This window comes from Oncorhynchus clarkii, chromosome 13, assembly GCF_045791955.1.
Source record: "Oncorhynchus clarkii lewisi isolate Uvic-CL-2024 chromosome 13, UVic_Ocla_1.0, whole genome shotgun sequence".
In the NCBI taxonomy this organism is placed as follows: Eukaryota; Metazoa; Chordata; class Actinopteri; order Salmoniformes; family Salmonidae; genus Oncorhynchus; species Oncorhynchus clarkii.
The window spans coordinates 45,365,054-45,387,971 of record NC_092159.1 but is presented as its reverse complement, the minus strand read 5'-3'; the positions used below and the strand labels follow the sequence as shown (position 1 = coordinate 45,387,971).

Sequence of the window (22,918 nt, the reverse complement as noted above, 5' to 3'; positions counted from 1 at the left end):
GAATTAGGCTAACCTACACCACCCTCAACTGCCTTAGACCACCATCAAGCTGCCCTACACCACCATCAAGCTGCCCTACACCACCATCAAGCTGCCCTAGACCACCATCAACTGCCTTAGACCACCATCAAGCTGCCCTAGACCACCATCAAGCTGCCCTACACCAACATCAAGCTGCCCTAGACCACCATCAATTCTCCCTACACCACCATCAAGCTGCCCTACACCACCATCAAGCTGCCCTACACCACCATCAAGCTGCCCTAGACCACCATCAGACTATCCTAGACCATTAGGACATCACGCTGCCCTAAACAACCTAGACACCAAGCTGCCCTAGACCACCAGAACACCAGGCTGCCCTAGACCACCAGAACACCAGGCTGCCCTAGACCACCAGAAGAAACAGCCTACACCACAAAGCATGTACCCACTCTAGGCCATCTACTGTATGTTTACAATTATATAAATATAAAACATCTCACCGACCTAGTGCAATTAATGTTATTTTACTGTACATGGTAGTGAATAAATGTACCTACAGTGCATTCAGAAAGTATTCAGATCCCTTGACTTTTTCCACATTTAGTTAAGTTACAGCCTTATTCTAAAATTGATTAATTTATTTTTTCTTCTTCTCATCAATCTACCCCATAATGACAGCAAAAACAGGTTTTTAGATTTTTTTGCAAATTTATCAAGAAAACATAAAGCTAAACTATCACATTTACATAAAAATTCAGACCCTTTACTCAGTACTTTGTTGAAGCATCTTTGGCAGCGATTACAGCATCAAGTTTTCTTGGGTATGACGCTATAAGCTTAGCACATCTGTATTTGGGGAGTATCTCTCATTCTTCTCTGCAGATCCTCTCAAGCTCTGTCGGGTTGGATGGGGAGCATCGCTGCACAGCTATTTTCAGGTCTCCAGAGATGTTCAATCAGGTTCAAGTCCGGGCTCTGGCTGGGCCACTCAAGGACATTCCGAGACTTGTCCCCAAGCCACCCCTGCGTTGTCTTGGCTGTGTGCTAAGGGTCATTGTCCTGTTGGAAGGTGAACCTTCGCCCCAGTCTGAGATCCTGAACGCTCTGGAGCTGGTTTTCATCAAGCATCTCTCTGTACTTTGTGCCGTTCATCTTTCCCTCGATTCTGACTAGTCTACCAGTCCCTGCTGCTGAAAAACATCCCCACAGCATGATGCTGCCACCACCATGCTTCACCGTAGAAATGGTGCCAGGTTTCCTCCAGACATGGCGAATGGCATTCAGGCCAAAGAGTTCAATCATCAGGTTCCTGATAGCTCAGTTTGGCCAGGCGGCCAGCTCTAGGAGTCTTTGGGGTTCCAAACTTCTTCCATTTAGGAATGATGGAGGACAATTCCTTCGACCTCATGGTTTGGTTTTTGTTCTGACATGCACTGTGAACTGGGACCTTATATAGACCTTTCTTATACAGGCCTTTCTAATCGACCTGGCCGGGGTATCCTGGAAGGATATTGATCTCATCCCGTCAGTAGAGGATGCCTGGTTATTTTTTTTAAATGCCTTCCTACCCATCTTAAATAAGCATGCCCCATTCAAGAAATTTAGAACCAGGAACAGATATAGCCCTTGGTTCTCCCCAGACCTGACTGCCCTTAACCAACACAAAAACATCCTATGGCATTCTGCATTAGCATCGAACAGCCCCTGTGATATGCAGCTGTTCAGGGAAGCTAGAAACCAGTATACACAGGCAGTTAGAAAAGCCAAAGCTAGCTTTTTCAATCATAAATTTGCTTCCTGCAACACTAACTCAAAAAGGTCTGGGACACTGTAAAGTCCATGGAGAATAAGAACACCTCCTTCAAGCTGCCCACTGCACTGAAGATAGGAAATACTGTCACCACTGATAAATCCACTATAATTGAGAATTTCAATAAGCATTTTTCTACGGCTGGCCATGCTTTCCACCTGGCTACTCCTACCCCGGTCAACAGCACTGCACCCCCCACAGCAACTCGCCCAAGCCTTCCCCATTTCTCCTTCTCCCAAATCCAGTCAGCTGATGTTCTAAAAGAGCTGCAAAATCTGGACCCCTACACATCAGCCGGGCTAGACAATCTGGACCCCTTCTTTCTAAAATTATCTGCTGAAATTGTTGCCACCCCTATTACTAGCCTGTTCAACCTCTCTTTCGTGTCGTCTGAGATTCCCAAAGATTGGAAAGCAGCTGCGGTCATCCCCCTCTTCAAAGGGGGGGACACTCTTGACCCAAACTGCTACAGATCTATATCTATCCTACCCTGCCTTTCTAAGGTCTTCGAAAGCCAAGTCAACAAACAGATTACCGACCATTTCGAATCTCACCATACCTTCTCTGCTATGCAATCTGGTTTCAGAGCTGGTCATGGGTGCACCTCAGCCACGCTCAAGGTCCTAAACGATATCTTAACCGCCATCGATAAGAAACATTACTGTGCAGCCATATTCATTGATCTGGCCAAGGCTTTCGACTCTGTCAATCACCACATCCTCATCGGCAGACTCGACAGCCTTGGTTTCTCAAATGATTGTCTCGCCTGGTTCACCAACTACTTCTCTGATAGAGTTCAGTGTGTCAAATCGGAGGGTCTGCTGTCCGGACCTCTGGCAGTCTCTATGGGGGTGCCACAGGGTTCAATTCTTGGACCGACTCTCTTCTCTGTATACATCAATGATGTCGCTCTTGCTGCTGGTGAGTCTCTGATCCACCTCTACGCAGACGACACCATTCTGTATACTTCTGGCCCTTCTTTGGACACTGTGTTAACAACCCTCCAGGCAAGCTTCAATACCACATAACTCTCCTTCCGTGGCCTCCAATTGCTCTTAAATACAAGTAAAACTAAATGCATGCTCTTCAACCGATCGCTGCCTGCACCTGCCCGCCTGTCCAACATCCCTACTCTGGACGGTTCTGACTTAGAATACGTGGACAACTACAAATACCTAGGTGTCTGGTTGGACTGTAAACTCTCCTTCCAGACCCACATCAAACATCTCCAATCCAAAGTTAAATCTAGAATTGGCTTCCTATTTCGCAACAAAGCATTCTTCACTCATGCTGCCAAACATACCCTTGTAAAACTGACCATCCTACCATCCTCAACTTTGGCGATGTCATTTACAAAATAGCCTCCAATACCCTACTCAACAAATTGGATGCAGTCTATCACAGTGCAATCCGTTTTGTCACCAAAGCCCCATATACTACCCACCATTGCGACCTGTACCCTCTCGCTGGCTGGCCCTCGCTTCATACTCGTCGCCAAACCCACTGGCTCCATGTCATCTACAAGACCCTGCTAGGTAAAGTCCCCCCTTATCTCAGCTCGCTGGTCACCATAGCATCACCCACCTGTAGCACGCGCTCCAGCAGGTATATCTCTAGGGTCACCCCCAAAACCAATTCTTTCTTTGGCCGCCTCTCCTTCCAGTTCTCTGCTGCCAATGACTGGAACGAACTACAAGAATCTCTGAAACTGGAAACACTTATCTCCCTCACTAGCTTTAAGCACCAACTGTCAGAGCAGCTCACAGATTACTGCACCTGTACATAGCCCACCTATAATTTAGCCCAAACAACTACCTCTTTCCCTACTGTATTTATGTTATTTATTTATTTTGCTCCTTTGCACACCATTATTTTTATTTATACTTTTCACATTCTTCCACTGCAAATCTACCATTCCAGTGTTTTACTTGCTATATTGTATTTACTTTGACACCATGGCCTTTTTTTGCCTTTACCTCCCTTATCTCACCTCATTTGCTCACATCGTATATAGACTTGTTTATACTGTATTATTGACTGTATGTTTGTTTTACTCCATGTGTAACTCTGTGTTGTTGTATGTGTCGAACTGCTTTGCTTTATCTTGGCCAGGTCGCAATTGTAAATGAGAACTTGTTCTCAACTTGCCTACCTGGTTAAATAAAGGTGAAATCAAAAATAAATAAAATAAATAGACAGGTGTGTTCCGTTCCAAACCTTAGTATTTCTGTTTTTTATTTTGTATAAATTTGCTACAATGTCTAAAAACCTGTCTTCACTTTGTCATTATGGGGTATTGTGTGTAGATTGATGATTTTTTATATCCATTTTGAATAAGGCTGTAACATAACAACATGTGGAAAAAGTCAAGGGGTGTGAATACGATCTGAATGCACTGTATAAGAGGCAATCTCTATCATTCATTCATGTTGGGTAAAAAGAGGAAAAAGTTCATATTACAACAATATTGTGTGTCTGTGCACAGTCTATCTACGCACTCCCTCAGGGTTTTAATGTAACCACAAATACAATGAAGTAATGGAACTATGAATGGCAATGTAACATAGACCATACATCACATATCAGTTTGGAGACAGTCTTGACCCACAACTACTGTGGGAAAGACTAAGAGGACATCAATGTGTTGCACAAGAAGAAGAAAAACAATATTTTTCTATAATGGATATGTTTATTGGTCTTTTACAACAACAACAAAAAAAGTCTAGAAATACAAGAAATAAAAGGAGATAATGAATACCTGGTCGTCAACAGCCAGTCCACTAATAATTAACAACCTTCAGGATGTTAAAGCTTTGAACCCAATGAAATTCTACTTTCTGCCTGTCAGACAGAGGGCTCCATAAATCATTCTGTTATAACACTGGTTCACACCAACACGATGGGAGAGGTGCTTATGGTATAATATGACACTAAAGCTATGAAACTGGTTCAAACACTATACACTTTTTTCCCCCTCATGTCTTTATTGAGAAGTGTCTTTCAAAAGAAACAGATAAACCTTTTTTCCCCCAATTTGTTCTGGCTTAAAATAATAATAAAGGCCTCAAATATGTAATTAGTCATTTACAAAATGGTCATTTATGTTTAACATTTAATAATCAAGGCATCAACAAGTGTGCATATTCAAATTGATTGATTGCTCTACCCTGAACCACTGAATTAAAACCAACGTTCTAACACTCAATAAAACTTCAATAAAAGATGAATTACCCTTCTGTAAATCATGCTAATATTATTCAGCCATTTGAAATGCATTGAAATGAAGGTGACACGAGATGTCAAAGAGACCTTTTTGAGTTAAGTATTTTGTACATGGTGCAGAAAACATAACTGAATAGCCAGAATTATACATAGCAATATTATAGTATGTCAAGCACACATTTGGTCTGTCTTTCTAAAAAAAGGGCCTTTGCTCCAAGTCTGACAAACCTAATTCCACACATTATCGTACACCACTTAAAGTAGATTGATATGTCAAATATAAAATGGTTGGTAATTGGACAAGGTTATATTGGTAAAGTTAACAGGGTCTTTTGCTGGTCATATATATAGGGGGAATGCTGAGGCAACATGGCGTGGTACAATCTAATTCACTACAAACCTGCTACCAAAGAGTTAGTCACATAGTTATTTTTATACTAAACTAAGTGGATTGCAGTATCTCTATGACAGTGGTGGTTTTGATGAAAAAAATTCAGTGGGATCGTCATTTAGGCTACCATTTAAAAATAATTCCCTCGCTTATGCTGTGCTTTGTTTTACATATCCTGGTCCAATACTGTACAATCATGAAAGACACATGTTTTTACCGACTTGTGTGCAGTCGTCCACCTGTGTGCCAGTAAACCAGCTGAAATGACAGTGGTTAATTCTAGCTAGAGGGCTGTTTGATTCAAATGGCGGAGGAGGTGATGGATTTGCTTGGCCCTGCAGCTTGCCATAGAGGGGTAAGGCAGAGTAGTGGGGTCCACTGCTGGTGTCTGGGGTTAGGAGGACAGGGGTAAGGTTTTGGCTGTAGGGAGCGCGTCTACTCTGGTTGGGGAGCTGCTGGCGTCTAGTTGGCATTGGCGTCCGTGGTCTTGTTTTCCACCTCATCGTCGGATAGGAGGTCGAGCGATGTTCTCTCCACCTGCAGCTGACGCCTGCCCGAGCGGCTGCAGGGGAAACTGATGGGGCCTCCACGCCTGCAGGGGACAGAGGGGGCCAGGAGAGGTATTAGTAACGAGGACCATCAATTTGGCCAATATACACAACTGTTTGTGTGTGTGTGTGGGGGGGGGGCTCTAAATACCTGAGGCGGCTCTTGAGTGTGTTGACCTCACGGCTGAGACCCTCGCTGCTATCAGTGGCATCGTCCAGCTCCCTCTGCAGCTTCCTGCGGTAGGCGTTGGCACGTGTGGACTCCTCCTCAAGCTGCCTCTTCAGCTGTTTCATACAAGAGTTGGCCTTCTCACTCTGACCCAGCCAGGTGTCACAACAGACATCAACAATGATGAACAGTCAATACTAATACTTACAATACTCAGCATTCCTATGGTCCAGTGGTTACTGGAATTAACCTACTGTAGGAAATTTCTATGTTAATTTGGTTAAGTCTCCAAAAAAGTTACATATTGTAGCTTTAATATCTGGGACGTCCAAACTTCCGTGACAAGCTCCTCACCTGTTCCTTGTACTGGTTGGAATGGCAGCGCCCGTCCTCCACCTGCATGCACACCTCCTTCAGCTTCTTCTCTGTCCTTCTCACAAGCTTATTGGCCGCTGCTCGCTCCCTGATAGGAGGACAGAGGAATGAGGTCATAGGACAGTTAGAGCACCACAGGAACCGCACTGTAACAAATGCTGTCAGTCATAGATCTTCAAGTACATTTCTTAAGATTGCTTTTGACTCATTACATTGATCACGTTAAGATTTAGATCACATTCAAGAACCTCTCGGAAAGACTCCAATCCTAAATCTTCACACCTATCCAATCCTGTCCCACCTTTGCAAGTTGTACTGAATTGGATAGAAATCCTTCTTTAGCTGTGGAACATCTTAAAAATGGACTATGCAGAATTCACCTAATTTCTGTTTGTGCCAAAACAAGCAGTCATTGTGTAGAGAATCCATAACCAAAAATCTATATATTTTCAGCTGTTGTACAAAACTGAAAGTGAAAGACGCAAAAACTAAACTTAAGAACGCAAAGCATAGAAATGGAGCACTTAGAACGGATCTATCGCTTCTTAGACTTGTTTTCAATGAGAATTAAATATCTATAACTCAAATTTCTATGTTAATTTGGTTAAGTCTCCAAAAAAATTACATATTGTAGCTTTAATATCTGGGACGTACAAACTTCCGTGACAAGCTCCTCACCTGTTCCTTGTACTGGTCGGAATGGCAGCGCTCGTCCTCCACCTGCATGCACACCTCCTTCAGCTTCTTCTCTGTCCTTCTCACAAGCTTATTGGCTGATGCTCGCTCCCTGATAGGAGGACAGAGGAATTAGGTCATAGGACAGTTAGAGCACCACAGGAACCGCACTGTAACAAAGGCTGTCAGTCATAGATCTTCAAGTACATTTCTTAAGATTGCTTTTGACTCATTACATTGATCACATTAAGATTTAGATCACATTCAAGAACCTCTCTTCCAACGGGCTGAGCTTGTTCTAAGGCCCTCATGAACTCCTCCTGAGTCTTGGTCTCTTATTTCACCTTGTCTAATAAGGTATGGAGTTGTTATAAGAGAGTTGCTGTGTTTCTCACTTAGCCTCCTGCTCCAGCTGCTCCTCCAGCTGCAGTATCTTGGCCTCCAGGGCGGTGATGGAGGCCTCAAACCGGCTCTTCACGGAACCCTCCAGCTCGCCCAGCTTGGCCCGCAAGTCCTTGTTCTGCCTCTCCAGCTGCTGGTGCGCATTTTCACTCTTCTGGGCCATGCTGCGCTCTGCCACAAGCTCTAGGGTCAGGGTGTCCACCTGGGGGAGGAGACGGGGAAGAGAGAGGTGGAGAGAGGAAAACAGGGAATGAAGGAAAGAGGGGAAAGTGAGAGAGAGATAAGGGTACTTTTTATGGTAGGGCTGAATAATGGATTGTTCCCTGGTGGTAGTAGGATCTACAATCTACTCTGCGAGAACAAATGATGCTTTGCATTTATGTCATGATCTGTTGACAGTTGTGACTGGTGTGGTAGTGACCAACTGGGTTTACAGAACAGCAAATATACAACAAATGTACTAACGTTAGTATTTTTGTTTAGTTTACAGTCACTAGGCAGAGTGGCAACTTTTCAATGAGGTACGGTCAGAGATTAATAGATCCATCTGTGTTAAGGTGCTCCTAACAGTATACGCTGATGAAGACAGCTTGTCGGTCGGAAAGGTTGGATATTAGGTTATCAAATTATTGAGTCTGCGCTAGAGTGTGCAGCTCTCCTTTTCAAAGGTCCTCCTAACAACTATTGCAAAGCTATGTTCGATCTGTATCAGATCAGCGTCAACTGAAGTGGAATATGCATTTTACGTTCCATAATTGTAACGATTCTCCTTGTAGGTGGAAGGAGGAGCGAACCAAAGCACAGCGTGGTAAGTGTTCATCTTATTTAATGATGAAAGAACACTTCAAAATACAAAACAACAAAGTGAAAACCAAAACAGTTCTGTCTGGTGCAGACACACAAAGACTGAAAATAACCACCCACAAAACACAAAGGAAAACAGGCTAACTAAATATGGTTCTCAATCAGGGACAACAATTGACAGCTGCCTCTGATTGAGAACAATATCAGGCCAAATACAGAAATAGAAAATCATAGAAAAACTAACATAGACAACCCACCCAACTCACGCCCTGACCATACTAAAACAAAAGACAAAACAAAGGAACTAAGGTCAGAACCTGACAATAATAAAATGTTACTCTAAAGTATCTTAAGAAGATAGAAGCTAATAAATATGTTTTATGTTTACTGTATATTGTATAGGCTGTAAATGTGCCTTTACGTTTGTCTATTAATGGCAGCACCAATTCATCGAGTCAAATTCTGTGAATGTGTGAATGTAGGCCACTTGGCCAATAAAAGTTGTTTTGATTCTGATAGACAGTAACGTTACTTCGAATGTCCTAGCCTCTTCCCATATCCCATACAATCACGCGTCAGTGGCCCAGGGAGCGTGGGAGAAAGATAACCCAATGTTTTCTCAATAAAAAACAGGTGTATTGGCAAGAACCTAGTTATTTTGTATATTTTATGAAATAGGAATAACTCTGAATACACAATGAATTAATTTTGTAAATTATTTTTCAACATTTTGGTGTGTGTGATTTGTTTACTATTTATGCTGGTAACGCGTAGACAGGCGCATCATAATTTGGTTTATGACATCACAATGTGAAATGGACAACATATTTTGATGTTCTGTAAAATAAGGCACAGTCTACAAATACACTGAAATGGGATGTTTGTGTTGCTGTAAAAAGGTATGTGTCAATTCTGGGCTAGAATTTGTCTAATTCTGTTACAATTTAGAGTATATTCTATTCTTTTCAGCTATTACTAGTTGTTTCATTGTCTATTTATGTGTCCCAAATGGCAGGATTTGGGACAGAGGGTATAACTGTATGGTTACAATGGTTTTATTTTTCTAAACATGTATATTTGCTAATTGTTAGCCTATGATACAGAATTCAATATGATTGGGCAACGAGTTCTTTATTTTATGGTCAGATCATGTGGTTTGGGTGTGACATTTGCTGCTAGTTCAAATATAACATATATAATGTTTCTCCAAACAGAAAAAGAAGTGCAGAGTTCGCCTCGGGATTGGGAGCCGCTGTCCATCGCCGTTCCCAATCCCACCCAAACTGACGTCATTGGATGCCAGCATGGTAACTGCGTCAGTTTGGAAAAACCGGGAGAAGAAGAACGTAAAGGATCACCACCAACTTGATTCTTCCTTTGTCTCTTCTTTCCATTTGAAACCGTCTACAACATCTCTGACGCCCCTCGACCCCTTGTCTGGCCGAACATCAATCGGCACTCCCTCACCCCCCTCACCCCCTGGATCCCCTGTCAGATCCCCTTCCACTCTCTCCAAGTTCTTCGGCCTCTGTTCCCTCTCCTCTCTCCACATGTCAACTCAGTTATCCTCCTCTGCCACTCCCCCCAGTCCTGCCTGCCCTTCTTCCACAACCCACGTCTCCTCCCCTGCCCCCCAGTCCTCCTCTCCAAACCCCCTGGACCACCATGGAGAAACCAACAAAGACAGTGAGACTGCCAGGTACTGCATCCTGATATCACATTTCATGCCAACCAACACCATTAAATTGAAATGAAAAAGCCAATATAATATAGCTAACCTAATGCATATGTCTGTGTGTCTTTACAGAGATCTTATGAGCTCTGAGGTCAAAGAGGTGGGGGCAGTTGTTCCACAGACAAAGAGAATGGTACCCCTATTTGCTGGCATCGCAGGTCTGTAAACGGGTGCCATTTTTTGGTGCTACTTGTCTCAATTCATCTTTGACAAAGCTTCTCTCTTACCGCTCTCCGTCTCTCGGTCTCTCTCTGCAGAGGCCTCCATTGACCTGAAGGCTTCCTCTGTCTCCTTGGAGAGGTAAGTACTGTATACAATAGCCACCTTCATCTCACTCAACTCTACATAAGAATGGTCACTCACACCATGACATGGTAAGGAATATCTGTATGCCTGTACATTAAAACAGTGTTCAAACAGACCGATTGGTGTTGAGCTACTGCTACTGAGGCCTCTACCCTGTCTCTCTTCCTCCAGGCCATTGGTCAGGTCTCGGGAAGCCATGGCTCACCTTCCCAACCTGTTCAGCAAGAGTAGCACCCAGCTGGGGGAGCAGAGCTGCACAGGCGAGGGCGAAGACAACACCAAGCTCCTCGGGTAAACACACACACATCTACACACACACACATACACCTACTCTTATCTCTGAGCTCTGCTTTTTGTTTTAAATACAAATCCATTACAAATCCATTCATTAGTTTACCTTTGGTCCACAGTTCAGATATTAGTGTGTAACTGATGGCTTCTTTCCCACAGGTTGCCTAATATTGGCAACACCTGCTTCATGAACTCTGCTCTGCAGTGCCTGCTGGGGCTGCCAGCATTTTGCAGAGACATCCTGAGACAGCAGAACATCTGGAGTTCCTCCCCCTCCTCTAAACTGCTATGGTATACAGCCTCGCTCTCACCCTCCTGTCCCACCTGTACACACACTGACCCACCCACCTAGACGCTTATAGTTACAGTACACAAGTTCCGCCTCAATGTATGTGTCAGTGGAGGCTGCTGAGGGGAGGACGGCTCGTAATGATGTCTGAAATGGAGCAAATGGAATGGCATCAAACACATGGAAACCATATGTTTGATGTATTTGATAGCATTCCACTGATTCCGCTCCAGCCATTGCCACCAACCCTCCCCAATTAAGTTGCCATCAACCTCCTGTGGTATGTATGTATGTATCCATCTATCTATCTATCTATCTCTCTCTCTCTCTCTATCTCTCTCTCTCTCTCTCTCTCTATCTATCTATCTATGTATGAATGTAGGTATGGATGGATGGATGGATATATATTGTCCTTCGTACACTCAGTGTCTCATATGATTTTTAAGATAAAACCACACCCAACTCAGCTTCTGATTAACACCAGAGATGATTTCCTGTCACAGTCAGGAATCAGTTGAATCATATTTGATCAGAGGCTAAAGTAGAAGCACAGAGCTAATCTGTGGCCAAGGTGAGAGAGTGAAACCTGAATGCATGCTCTTTGTCTCCCTCCACAGCTGCTTTGCCGAGTTACATCAGGCCAGGCTTTCTGGAGGCACTGTTAATGCTAAGAACAAGGAAAATAAGAAAATCCTACAAACAGTCAAGCGCTGTCTTTCCGTTGTCAATGAGGACTATGAGGAAGACTATGAACAGGTAAGATATTATTTGCTAAAAGACTCACTTAACAATAAACCTGGGACAAGTGACAGTGTTTTTCCTCAGCTCTGTTTCAGTTGTAATTGTTGATGTATTTTCTGCTTCTTTCCCATTCTTCTCTTAGGATGCCCATGAATGTGTGTTGCTCCTCCTCTTTCAGCTGAAGGAGGAGGGTATGGCATTAAAGGGCTCACCAGAGCCATACACCTGCCCCGTGAAGCAGTTAGAATTCAAGCTGAAGACTTCCCGTATCTGCACCAGGTAACAGCTGTCATTTGTATACGGTGTACCTTGATGTCGTCATCACATTTGTGAAGAGGTTTAATGTCAGCATAACATGCAGGATACAGAGGTAAAGCATTAAGATAGTGTGTAGAGGGATCAAAAGGTTTGTGTTGGATAGCTGATGCATTTCTCTCCGTACTTCTGAAGCTGTGGAGTTATAGTGTATGGTCAGGAGGATTACAATCACTTGTCCCTGAGCCTGAGCCATTACCTGCCACACAGCCTGGACCTCTACTTTAAGGTCAGCACTTAGCTTAAACCAAGAGTTAGTATGTCAAGGAACACTATCATTAATGTCATAATGTTCATAATTGTATTGCTATCCTTTGTCACCTAGCCATCTGCGTTAGAGTGTGCATGCAGGGTGTGCTCAGGCAGCATGGCATCTGTGACTAGGCACTTCCTCACGCTGCCCCGGTGAGTCCCCCCATCATCATCTCAGATTACAATTGACAGTCCTGATCTAACTCACCAAACTGGGTTATTGATTTGAGTACAAGACTGATTCCTTTGTCTGTGTGAATGCCTGCCTGGTCGTCTGTGTCTGTGAATGCCTGCCTGGTCGTCCGTCCATCCGCCCGCCCACCCGCCCGCCCGCCCGCCTGCCTGCCTGCCTGTCTGCCTGTCTCTGAGCAGGGTGCTAATGCTTCATATCAAGCGATTTACTGTAGGCAACTGGGAGCCAGAGAAGGTGGATGATCCCATGTCCATCCCTGCAGAAATAACCCTCCCAGCCGTATGTGGGAAGACAGCCCATGTCCAGTATGGAGCCAGGTTGGTTTACACTCTGTTTGGGGACATTGCACATTGAGTAGCCAACACACACCATGATTTTCACACACTAGATATTTATTTTCAATGCCATCAATTTACACAGGGCAAGCTCCCTGGGGAAAAACAACATGGACAACAAACCTGCAAACTCCCCGAAAGGCACCCTTGATAGACCAGGTAGGACATTGTGTTACTGACATCATGCATAATACCCTCTCATGAAACAGGACTGTTGAGGAAAGCAAGTCGGAAGCTGAAGTTAAAAGTGAATTTGTTGATAGGTTTCCACTTCACTTTCTGGTTTGTATTTACACTATATTTGATATACCCCCACCAGCTTCAAATTCCTCTGAACAGCTAGAGAAACCAGCTGACAGTGAGGAAAAGCAGCAGGCAGCCGCTGTGGTGAGGAGAGAGAGAGAGAGAGAGAGAGAGAGAGAGAGAGAGAGAGAAATAGAACAGATAACAGATAATTAGATCCAGTTGAGATAGTTGAGATAGTTGAGATAGTGGGCGGATCAAGATAAGGCAGTTATAGAAGGCACCCCTATCCTGTAGACAAAATAACAATCCTATTATTAAATGTGTTTCCTTACAGAGACACCAGCCAGACAATATCTACAAATTGTCAAGTGTGATCTCACATCTGGGAGACAACATGTATACAGGTATGCAGGCATGCAGGCACGCAGGTATGCAGGCACGCAGGTATGCAGGCACGCACACACAATTCTGAAAGCTTAATGTACACTCTATTTTGTTTCCCTTGTTCCCTAGGCCACTACATCAGTGATGTTTTGGACAGCCGTGGCAGTGGGTGGCTCTGCCTGGATGACGCACATGTCTTGAGGACAGATGAGGCCACTGTGCTGAAGGCGATTGCACAGACTGCCTACATCCTGTTCTATGTCTGCAGGTAAGGCTCTAGGCCACAAATTTGAGAAGAATGTCACAAATGGAGTCAATGACGACAATCAGTCATCAAGAAGAAAAAAAGGTTTTTACCAAAGCTAGAAAGATGATTCATTGACCACGCATTAAGAGTTATCCCTTTAACCTGTAATCCTTCTGTATGTGTTATATTTCAGACATTGTATGTACATGTAAGATCTCCCTGTCATTTATCATTGAAGTGGAGCAGGTGAAGGAGACCAGGCTCCTCACTACCAGGAGAAGGACCAGGAGAACCCATCATTAAACTCAGGGAGAGGCACAGCGCTCAGGAACCACCTGGAGTAGCACCTACCACACACCAAGAAACATCAGATGAATCAAATTAGGCTGCCCTACACCACCCTCAACTGCCTTAGACCACCATAAAGCTGCCCTAGACCACCATCAGGCTGCCCATCACCACCATCAAGCTGCCCTAGAACACCATCAGACTGCCCTACACCACCATCAAGCTGCCCTAGACCACCATCAAGCTGCCCTACACCAACATCAAGCTGCCCTAGACTACCATCAAGCTGCCCTACACCACCATCAAGCTGCCCTACACCACCATCAAGCTGCCCTAGACCACCATCAACTGCCTTAGACCACCATCAAGCTGCCCTAGACCACCATCAATTCTCCCTACACCACCATCAAGCTGCCCTACACCACCATCAAGCTGCCCTACACCACCTTCAAGCTGCCCTAGACCACCATCAGACTATCCTAGACCACCAGAACACCAGGCTGCCCTAGACCACCTGGACATCAGGCTGCACTAGACCACCAGGCTGCCCTAGACCACCAGAAGAAACAGCCTACACCACAAAGCATGTACCCACTATAGGCCATCTACTGTATGTTTACAATTATATAAATATAAAACATCTCACCGACCTAGTGCAATTAATGTTATTTTACTGTACATGGTAGTGAATAAATGTACCTACAGTGCATTCAGAAAGTATTCAGATCCCTTGACTTTTTCCACATTTAGTTAAGTTACAGCCTTATTCTAAAATGGATTAATTTATTTTTTCTTCTTCTCATCAATCTACCCCATAATGACAGCAAAAACAGGTTTTTAGATTTTTTTGCAAATTTATCAAGAAAACATAAAGCTAAACTATCACATTTACATAAGAATTCAGACCCTTTACTCAGTACTTTGTTGAAGCATCTTTGGCAGCGATTACAGCCTCAAGTTTTCTTGGGTATGACGCTATAAGCTTAGCACATCTGTATTTGGGGAATTTCTCTCATTCTTCTCTGCAGATCCTCTCAAGCTCTGTCGGGTTGGATGGGGAGCATCGCTGCACAGCTATTTTCAGGTCTCCAGAGATGTTCAATCAGGTTCAAGTCCGGGCTCTGGCTGGGCCACTCAAGGACATTCAGAGACTTGTCCCCAAGCCACCCCTGCGTTGTCTTGGCTGTGTGCTAAGGGTCGTTGTCCTGTTGGAAGGTGAACCTTCGCCCCAGTCTGAGATCCTGAACGCTCTGGAGCTGGTTTTCATCAAGCATCTCTCTGTACTTTGTGCCGTTCATCTTTCCCTCGATTCTGACTAGTCTACCAGTCCCTGCTGCTGAAAAACATCCCCACAGCATGATGCTGCCACCACCATGCTTCACCGTAGAAATGGTGCCAGGTTTCCTCCAGACATGGCGAATGGCATTCAGGCCAAAGAGTTCAATCATCAGGTTCCTGATAGCTCAGTTTGGCCAGGCGGCCAGCTCTAGGAGTCTTTGGGGTTCCAAACTTCTTCCATTTAGGAATGATGGAGGACAATTCCTTCGACCTCATGGTTTGGTTTTTGTTCTGACATGCACTGTGAACTGGGACCTTATATAGACCTTTCTTATACAGGCCTTTCTAATCGACCTGGCCGGGTTATCCTGGAAGGATATTGATCTCATCCCGTCAGTAGAGGATGCCTGGTTATTTTTTTTAAATGCCTTCCTACCCATCTTAAATAAGCATGCCCCATTCAAGAAATTTAGAACCAGGAACAGATATAGCCCTTGGTTCTCCCCAGACCTGACTGCCCTTAACCAACACAAAAACATCCTATGGCATTCTGCATTAGCATCGAACAGCCCCCGTGATATGCAGCTGTTCAGGGAAGCTAGAAACCAGTATACACAGGCAGTTAGAAAAGCCAAGGCTAGCTTTTTCAAGCAGAAATTTGCTTCCTGCAACACTAACTCAAAAAGTTCTGGGACACTGTAAAGTCCATGGAGAATAAGAACACCTCCTCCCAGCTGCCCACTGCACTGAAGATAGGAAATACTGTCACCACTGATAAATCCACTATAATTGAGAATTTCAATAAGCATTTTTCTACGGCTAGCCATGCTTTCCACCTGGCTACTCCTACCCTGGTCAACAGCACTGCACCCCCCACAGCAACTCGCCCAAGCCTTCCCCATTTCTCCTTCTCCCAAATCCAGTCAGCTGATGTTCTAAAAGAGCTGCAAAATCTGGACCCCTACACATCAGCCGGGATAGACAATCTGGACCCCTTCTTTCTAAAATGATCTGCCGAAATTGTTGCCACCCCTATTACTAGCCTGTTCAACCTCTCTTTTGTGTCGTCTGAGATTCCCAAAGATTGGAAAGCAGCTGCGGTCATCCCCCTCTTCAAAGGGGGGGACACTCTTGACCCAAACTGCTACAGACCTATATCTATCCTACCCTGCCTTTCTAAGGTCTTCGAAAGCCAAGTCAACAAACAGATTACCGACCATTTCGAATCTCACCATACCTTCTCTGCTATGCAATCTGGTTTCAGAGCTGGTCATGGGTGCACCTCAGCCACGCTCAAGGTCCTAAACGATATCTTAACCGCCATCGATAAGAAACATTACTGTGCAGCCGTATTCATTGATCTGGCCAAGGCTTTCGACTCTGTCAATCACCACATCCTCATCGGCAGACTCGACAGCCTTGGATTCTCAAATGATTGTCTCGCCTGGTTCACCAACTACTTCTCTGATAGAGTTCAGTGTGTCCAATCGGAGGGTCTGCTGTTCGGACCTCTGGCAGTCTCTATGGGGGTGCCACAGGGTTCAATTCATGCTCTTCAACCGATCGCTGCCTGCACCTGCCCGCCTGTCCAACATCACTACTCTGGACGGTTCTGACTTAGAATACGTGGACAACTACAAATACCTAGGTGTCTGGTTGGACTGTAAACTCTCCTTCCAGACCCACATCAAACATCTCCAATCCAAAGTTAAATCTAGAATTGGCTTCCTATTTCGCAACAAAGCATTCTTCACTCATGCTGCCAAACATACCCTTGTAAAACTGACCATCCTACCATCCTCGACTTCGGCGATGTCATTTACAAAATAGCCTCCAATACCCTACTCAACAAATTGGATGCAGTCTATCACAGTGCAATCCGTTTTGTCACCAAAGCCCCATATACTACCCACCATTGCGACCTGTACCCTCTCGCTGGCTGGTCCTCGCTTCATACTCGTCGCCAAACCCACTGGCTCCATGTCATCTACAAGACCCTGCTAGGTAAAGTCCCCCCTTATCTCAGCTCGCTGGTCACCATAGCATCACCCACCTGTAGCACGCGCTCCAGCAGGTATATCTCTAGGGTCACCCCCAAAACCAATTCTTTCTTTGGCCGCCTCTCCTTCCAGTTCTCTGCTGCCAATGACTGGAACGAACTACAAAAATCTCTGAAACTGGAAACACTTATCTCCCTCACTAGCTTTAAGCACCAACTGTCAGAGCAGCTCACATATTACTGCACCTGTACATAGCCCACCTATAATTTAGCCCAAACAACTACCTCTTTCCCTACTGTATTTATGTTATTTATTTATTTTGCTCCTTTGCACCCCATTATTTTTATTTCTACTTTTCACATTCTTCCACTGCAAATCTACCATTCCAGTGTTTTACTTGCTATATTGTATTTACTTTGACACCATGGCCTTTTTTTGCCTTTACCTCCCTTATCTCACCTCATTTGCTCACATCGTATATAGACTTGTTTATACTGTATTATTGACTGTATGTTTGTTTTACTCCATGTGTAACTCTGTGTTGTTGTATATGTCGAACTGCTTTGCTATATCTTGGCCAGGTCGCAATTGTAAATAAGAACTTGTTCTCAACTTGCCTACCTGGTTAAATAAAGGTGAAATCAAAAATAAATAAAATAAATAGACAGGTGTGTTCCGTTCCAAACCTTAGTATTTCTGTTTTTTATTTTGTATAAATTTGCTACAATGTCTAAAAACCTGTCTTCACTTTGTCATTGTGGGGTATTGTGTGTAGATTGATGATTTTTTATATCAATTTTGAATAAGGCTGTAACATAACAACATGTGGAAAAAGTCAAGGGGTGTGAATACGATCTGAATGCACTGTATAAGAGGCAATCTCTATCATTCATTCATGTTGGGTAAAAAGAGGAAAAAGGTAATATTACAACAATATTGTGTGTCTGTGCACAGTCTATCTACGCACTCCCTCAGGGTTTTAATGTAACCACAAATACAATGAAGTAATGGAACAATGAATGGCAATGTAACATAGACCATACATCACATATCAGTTTGGAGACAGTCTTGACCCACAACTACTGTGGGAAAGACTAAGAGGACATCAATGTGTTGCACAAGAAGAAGAAAAACATTTTTTTTCTATAATGGATATGTTTATTGGTCTTTTACAACAACAACAAAAAAAGTCTAGAAATAAAAGGAGATAATGAATACCTGGTCATCAACAGCCAGTCCACTAATAATAACAACCTTCAGGATGTTAAAGCTTTGAGCCCAATGAAATTCTACTTTCTGCCTGGCAGACAGAAGGCTCCATAAATCATTCTGTTATAACACTGGTTCACACCAACACGATGGGAGAGGTGCTTATGGTATAATATGACACTAAAGCTATGAAACTGGTTCAAACACTATACACTTTTTTCCCCCTCATGTCTTTATTGAAAAGTGTCTTTCAAAAGAAACAGATAAACCTTTTTTCACCCAATTTGTTCTGGCTTAAAATAATAATAAAGGCCTCAAATATGTAATTAGTCATTTACAAAATGGTCATTTATGTTTAACATTTAATAATCAAGGCATCAACAAGTGTGCATATTCAAATTGATTGATTGCTCTACCCTGAACCACTGAATTAAAACCAACGCTCTAACACTCAATAAAACTTCAATAAAAGATGAATTACCCTTCTGTAAATCATGCTAATATTATTCAGCCATTTGAAATGCATTGAAATGAAGGTGACACGAGATGTCAAAGAGACCTTTTTGAGTTAAGTATTTTGTACATGGTACAGAAAACATAACTGAATAGCCAGAATTATACATAGCAATATTATAGTATGTCAAGCACACATTTGGTCTGTCTTTCTAAAAAAAGGGCCTTTGCTCCAAGTCTGACAAACCTAATTCCACACATTATCGTACACCACTTAAAGTAGATTGATATGTCAAATATAAAATGGTGGGTAATTGGACAAGGTTATATTGGTAAAGTTAACAGGGTCTTTTGCTGGTAATATATATAGGGGGAATGCTGAGGCAACATGGCGTGGTACAATCTAATTCACTACAAACCTGCTACCAAAGAGTTAGTCACATAGTTATTTTTATACTAAACTAAGTGGATTGCAGTATCTCTATGACAGTGGTGGTTTTGATGAAAAAAATTCAGTGGGATCGACATTTAGGCTACCATTTAAAAATAATTCCCTCGCTTATGCTGTGCTTTGTTTTACATATCCTGGTCCAATACTGTACAATCATGAAAGACACATGTTTTTACCGACTTGTGTGCAGTCGTCCACCTGTGTGCCAGAAAACCAGCTGAAATGACAGTGGTTAATTCTAGCTAGAGGGCTGTTTGATTCAAATGGCGGAGGAGGTGATGGATTTGCTTGGCCCTGCAGCTTGCCATAGAGGGGTAAGGCAGAGTAGTGGGGTCCACTGCTGGTGTCTGGGGTTAGGAGGACAGGGGTAAGGTTTTGGCTGTAGGGAGCGCGTCTACTCTGGTTGGGGAGCTGCTGGCGTCTCGTTGGCATTGGCGTCCGTGGTCTTGTTTTCCACCTCATCGTCGGATAGGAGGTCGAGCGATGTTCTCTCCACCTGCAGCTGACGCCTGCCCGAGCGGCTGCAGGAGAAACTGATGGGGCCTCCACGCCTGCAGGGGACAGAGGGGGCCAGGAGAGGTATTAGTAACGAGGACCATCAATTTGGCCAATATACACAACTGTTTGTGTGTGTGGGGGGGGGGGGGGGGGGCTCTAAATACCTGAGGCGGCTCTTGAGTGTGTTGACCTCACGGCTGAGACCCTCGCTGCTATCAGTGGCATCGTCCAGCTCCCTCTGCAGCTTCCTGCGGTAGGCGTTGGCACGTGTGGACTCCTCCTCAAGCTGCCTCTTCAGCTGTTTCATACGAGAGTTGGCCTTCTCACTCTGACCCAGCCAGGTGTCACAACAGACATCAACAATGATGAACAGTCAATACTAATACTTACAATACTCAGCATTCCTATGGTCCAGTGGTTACTGGAATTAACCTACTGTAGGAAATTTCTATGTTAATTTGGTTAAGTCTCCAAAAAAGTTACATATTGTAGCTTTAATATCTGGGACGTCCAAACTTCCGTGACAAGCTCCTCACCTGTTCCTTGTACTGGTTGGAATGGCAGCGCCCGTCCTCCACCTGCATGCACACCTCCTTCAGCTTCTTCTCTGTCCTTCTCACCAGCTTATTGGCCGCTGCTCGCTCCCTGATAGGAGGACAGAGGAATGAGGTCATAGGACAGTTAGAGCACCACAGGAACCGCACTGTAACAAAGGCTGTCAGTCATAGATCTTCAAGTACATTTCTTAAGATTGCTTTTGACTCATTACATTGATCACGTTAAGATTTAGATCACATTCAAGAACCTCTCTTCCAACGGGCTGAGCTTGTTCTAAGGCCCTCATGAACTCCTCCTGAGTCTTGGTCTCCTATTTCACCTTGTCTAATAAGGTATGGAGTTGTTATAAGAGAGTTGCTGTGTTTCTCACTTAGCCTCCTGCTCCAGCTGCTCCTCCAGCTGCAGTATCTTGGCCTCCAGGGCGGTGATGGAGGCCTTGAACCGGCTCTTCACGGAACCCTCCAGCTCGCCCAGCTTGGCCCGCAAGTCCTTGTTCTGCCTCTCCAGCTGCTGGTGCGCATTTTCACTCTTCTGGGCCATGCTGCGCTCTGCCACAAGCTCCAGGGTCAGGGTGTCCACCTGGGGGAGGAGAGGGGGAAGAGAGAGGTGGAGAGAGGAAAACAGGGAATGAAGGAAAGAGGGGAAAGTGAGAGAGAGATAAGGGTACTTTTTATGGTAGGGCTGAATAATGGATTGTTCCCTGGTGGTAGTAGGATCTACAATCTACTCTGCGAGAACAAATGATGCTTTGCATTTATGTCATGATCTGTTGACAGTTGTGACTGGTGTGGTAGTGACCAACTGGGTTTACAGAACAGCAAATATACAACAAATGTACTAACGTTAGTATTTTTGTTTAGTTTACAGTCACTAGGCAGAGTGGCAACTTTTCAATGAGGTACGGTCAGAGATTAATAGATCCATCTGTGTTAAGGTGCTCCTAACAGTATACGCTGATGAAGACAGCTTGTCGGTCGGAAAGGTTGGATATTAGGTTATCAAATTATTGAGTCTGCGCTAGAGTGTGCAGCTCTCCTTTTCAAAGGTCCTCCTAACAACTATTGCAAAGCTATGTTCGATCTGTATCAGATCAGCGTCAACTGAAGTGGAATATGCATTTTACGTTCCATAATTGTAACGATTCTCCTCGTAGGTGGAAGGAGGAGCGAACCAAAGCACAGCGTGGTAAGTGTTCATCTTATTTAATGATGAAAGAACACTTCAAAATACAAAACAACAAAGTGAAAACCGAAACAGTTCTGTCTGGTGCAGACACACAAAGACTGAAAATAACCACCCACAAAACACAAAGGACAACAATTGACAGCTGCCTCTGATTGAGAACAATATCAGGCCAAATACAGAAATAGAAAATCATAGAAAAACTAACATAGACAACCCACCCAACTCACGCCCTGACCATACTAAAACAAAAGACAAAACAAAGGAACTAAGGTCAGAACCTGACAATAATAAAATGTTACTCTAAAGTATCTTAAGAAGATAGAAGCTAATAAATATGTTTTATGTTTACTGTATATTGTATAGGCTGTAAATGTGCCTTTACGTTTGTCTATTAATGGCAGCACCAATTCATCGAGTCAAATTCTGTGAATGTGTGAATGTAGGCCACTTGGCCAATAAAAGTTGTTTTGATTCTGATAGACAGTAACGTTACTTCGAATGTCCTAGCCTCTTCCCATATCCCATACAATCACGCGTCAGTGGCCCAGGGAGCGTGGGAGAAAGATAACCCAATGTTTTCTCAATAAAAAACAGGTGTATTGGCAAGAACCTAGTTATTTTGTATATTTTATGAAATAGGAATAACTCTGAATACACAATGAATTAATTTTGTAAATTATTTTTCAACATTTTGGTGTGTGTGATTTGTTTACCATTTATGCTGGTAACGCGTAGACAGGCGCATCATAATTTGGTTTATGACTCCACAATGTGAAATGGACAACATATTTTGATGTTCTGTAAAATAAGGCACAGTCTACAAATACACTGAAATGGGATGTTTGTGTTGCTGTAAAAAGGTATGTGTCAATTCTGGGCTAGAATTTGTCTAATTCTGTTACAATTTAGAGTATATTCTATTCTTTTCAGCTATTACTAGTTGTTTCATTGTCTATTTATGTGTCCCAAATGGCAGGATTTGGGACAGAGGGTATAACTGTATGGTTACAATGGTTTTATTTTTCTAAACATGTATTTTTGCTATTTGTTAGCCTATGATACAGAATTCAATATGATTGGGCAACGAGTTCTTTATTTTATGGTCAGATCATGTGGTTTGGGTGTGACATTTGCTGCTAGTTCAAATATAACATATATAATGTTTCTCCAAACAGAAAAAGAAGTGCAGAGTTCGCCTCGGGATTGGGAGCCGCTGTCCATCGCCGTTCCCAATCCCACCCAAACTGACGTCATTGGATGCCAGCATGGTAACTGCGTCAGTT

At 43.6% G+C, this 22,918-nt stretch overlaps 3 protein-coding genes across 4 annotated transcripts in view; all 3 read right to left on the bottom strand.

The window, feature by feature from the left end:
• Nucleotides 1-22,918, bottom strand: part of LOC139364864 (myosin-10-like) — a 252,191-nt gene that overhangs the window by 109,071 nt on the left and 120,202 nt on the right. The gene's annotated exons all lie outside the window — the stretch shown is intronic.
• LOC139424152 (myosin heavy chain, embryonic smooth muscle isoform-like) lies at nt 5,871-9,687 on the bottom strand. Its single transcript, XM_071175841.1, has 5 exons — nt 9,670-9,687; nt 7,571-7,779; nt 7,179-7,287; nt 6,108-6,271; nt 5,871-6,000 (listed from the first exon to the last, which is right to left on the bottom strand). The coding sequence occupies exons 1-5, from the start codon at nt 9,685-9,687 to the stop codon at nt 5,871-5,873; spliced, it is 630 nt and encodes a 209-aa protein (XP_071031942.1).
• Nucleotides 19,789-22,902, bottom strand: LOC139424151 (myosin heavy chain, embryonic smooth muscle isoform-like). The gene is made up of 5 exons (XM_071175840.1): nt 22,885-22,902; nt 20,821-21,029; nt 20,429-20,537; nt 20,057-20,220; nt 19,789-19,945 (listed from the first exon to the last, which is right to left on the bottom strand). The coding sequence occupies exons 1-5, from the start codon at nt 22,900-22,902 to the stop codon at nt 19,789-19,791; spliced, it is 657 nt and encodes a 218-aa protein (XP_071031941.1).